This window comes from Gastrolobium bilobum, unplaced genomic scaffold (genome assembly GCF_033153095.1).
Source record: "Gastrolobium bilobum isolate Gb01-03AN ecotype WA unplaced genomic scaffold, APGP_CSIRO_Gbil_v1 utg5127, whole genome shotgun sequence".
Taxonomy (NCBI): Eukaryota; Viridiplantae; Streptophyta; class Magnoliopsida; order Fabales; family Fabaceae; genus Gastrolobium; species Gastrolobium bilobum.
Window position 1 is genome coordinate 1,978 of NW_026899335.1, and position 2,768 is coordinate 4,745.

At 40.0% G+C, this 2,768-nt stretch overlaps 1 protein-coding gene and 1 non-coding gene across 2 annotated transcripts; one reads left to right on the top strand and one right to left on the bottom strand.

Moving 5' to 3' along the window:
- Positions 1-412: 412 nt before the first annotated feature.
- Positions 413-1,663, bottom strand: LOC133289735 (uncharacterized). Its single transcript, XM_061487734.1, has one exon. It carries the CDS (start codon positions 1,661-1,663, stop codon positions 413-415), a length of 1,251 nt encoding a protein of 416 aa, XP_061343718.1.
- A 37-nt stretch (positions 1,664-1,700) lies between these two features.
- LOC133289738 (small nucleolar RNA R71) lies at positions 1,701-1,807 on the top strand. Its single transcript, XR_009748524.1, has one exon. It is a non-coding gene; the product is annotated as a small nucleolar RNA R71 (small nucleolar RNA).
- Positions 1,808-2,768: the final 961 nt, after the last annotated feature.

The window sequence follows — 2,768 nt, forward strand, 5'->3', positions numbered from 1 at the left end:
TGCTCCTGAGCTTCTCCATTTTAACCTTTGGCTTACTTTCTTGAGAAGAATTATCTTTGTGCTCTTCTTCTCCTTTCTTTTCACTAATATAGTAGACTTGATCTTGCGGTTGAATTATAGGTGAAGGGACTTCTTTATCAAAGAACTTAAAATTGCTTGCTCCCCGTCTACCCGTAAGATCAACTCGCATTTCGATACATCAATCAGCGCTCCTGAGGTTGCCAAGAAAGGTCTTCCGAAGATCATAGGAATAGTAGAATTTTCCTCTATATCAAGGATGACAAAATCAACAGGAATGATGAATTTGTCAACCTTTACCAGTATGTCCTCAATAATGCCATAAGCTTGCTTTGTAGAGCGGTCAGCCAGTTGAACTATTGTCTTGGTTGGCCTTACTTCAGTAATCCCCAGTTTATTCATTCATAAATAGTGGCATCACGTTGATGCTGGCACCGAGATCACATAGAACATTTTTCATTCCCATATTGCCTATGTTGCATGGAATGCTGAATCTTCCTGGATCTTTAAGCTTTGGAGGCAAGAACTTTGCGTAATTCAGCATGTTCTCCAAGGCTTCAGCAAATGGAATATTGATTTGTAGCTTTTTGAAGATGTCAAGGAACTTCGAATACTGCTGCTTTTTGATTTCCTCTCTGAACCTCTGCGGATATGGAATTTTTGCATAAGGTGAGAGCTCCAATGGCTTTTCTTGTCTTTCTTGAGCTTTCTTTTTCTCCCATTTGAACTCTTTCTTTTCAGGAACAGCTTTCTCTGCAGCAGGCTCTTTGTCAACTTCCTTCTCTTTTTCTTCTTCAATGGCAGATCCCTCAGCTTTCTTTTTCTCTACTGAAGGCTTAATCACAGGTTCAATTACAATGCCACTTCTAGTGGTAATGGCCTTGCAGTGTGCGTTTGGATTAACGTCTGTATTACTTGGGAAGGTGCCTTGGGTTCTTTCGTTGAACTGCCTTGACAATTGACCAATATGAGTTTCTAGATTCCGGATTGAGGCTTCTTGATTCCTGAATGAGGCCCTGGTTTCTTGCATAAAGGCTGAAGTGTCTTCCTTGAATGCATTGGTACTTTGAACATAGTCTGATGTGGTTTTGGATAGTTGTGCAAAGGCCTTCTCCCACTCTGATTGTTGTGGAGGTTGCTGTGGTGCTGGCATAGGAGGATTTAGCTGATGATTCGAGCTATAACTGAATCCTGGATGTTGATTTTTATTTCTCCACCCTTGATTCTGGTTATTGTTGTATTGGTTCCTCCCTGGGTTATATGGAACTTTCTGATCATGCCAAATTCCATTAACATCTGCAGTTTCGGGTGCCTTGCAGTCTTCAGTAGCGTGAACACCTGCACAAAAACCACAAGTTATTTGAATATTATTAACAGAAGAGACTTGAGAACTGGCAAATTGCTTTATGAGAGCATCTAGTTGTTCTTGTTGTTTCTTGTTAATTTGTAAAATCTGTTCATTCTGAGCTAAGATGGCACCATAGCCATCAAGCTTCATAATCCCCGCTCTTCTCTGTGGTACTGGAGCATTATCATACTCCTGAGAGGCTAGAGACTCTAGTAATTCCAAGGCTTCCTCTGGAGTTTTTGTTTTTAAGGACCCTCCTGATGCAGCATTCACCAATGTTCTTGTGTTCGGCGTCATCCCTTGAAAGAAGGTTCTCGCTTGCTCCCAAGCTTCAATGCCATGTTGGGGACACTTCCTAAGTAGTCCCTTGAATCCTTCCCATGCTTCATATAGAGATTCACTTCCTTTTTGTTCAAAAGAAGTGATATCCGCCTTGAGCTTTGCCATTTTCGAAGATGAGAAAAATTTGTCCAAAAATTTGTTTGCCAAGTCGTCCCAGTGGGTGATGCTTCCTTGAGGTAACGATTGCAACCATCCCCTTGCTTCGTCTTTAAGTGAACAGGGGAACAATCTGAGCAAAATAGCATCCCGAGACACCCCATTCATCTTCAAGGTATCACAATATAGCAAGAAGTTTTCCAGATGGATGTAAGGGTCTTCCGTGCTTCCTCCGGCAAATTGGTCTTTCTGAATTAATTGTAAAAGTGCCGGCTTGAGTTCAAAGTTGTTAGCATCCACGTTTGGTCTAACAATACTCGCCGTCTGTGGAACTCGAGCAGGGGTCATGTAATCTCCCAACGTTCTCGGAGGTGGTGGAGGTGCATTGTTGTCTCCCATTGCTTCTTCTCTTGGTTCTGTTGAGCTTGAAGCTTCTTTCTCTTGTTGTCTTCTTTCTTTAGCAAGTTTTCTGTTTCTTTTTGCTGTTTTCTCTATCTCCGGGTCGAATTGCAAGGAATCGGTGTCAACGGTACCTCGCATAAACCAGAAAAATAGATAATATAAAATAAGAAAATAAACTGAATTTAAATAACAGAAATTTAAATAACAGAAAATAAGGTCCAATCTAAAGAATTAATAGCTACTATTAATGTTGAAATAGTAATCCCCGACAACGGCGCCAAAAACTTGTTGCTACTCACGGCAAGTGCACCGATTGTACAAGTAATATATGATTAAGTAAGATATCGTTCCCACGAGGATTACGGTTCAAGCACTAATTCACTATCGCAAACTTAGTTGGACAATCGAAAGTGTATTTGGAAACAGGATTTGAATTGTAAAATTAAAATATTAAATATTAAGCTAATTACTTGCAAGAATTAAAGACAAGAAATTAAAGATGTGATTTAACTAATAAAATAAAAACGTAGCTAGGGGTTCGATTTCCTTTAATCTCCTTATT

Excerpts from the sequence above, each read along its gene's own strand:
- LOC133289735 (XM_061487734.1), bottom strand. The coding sequence starts at position 1,663 with ATGACGCCGAACACAAGAACATTGGTGAATGCTGCATCAGGAGGGTCC.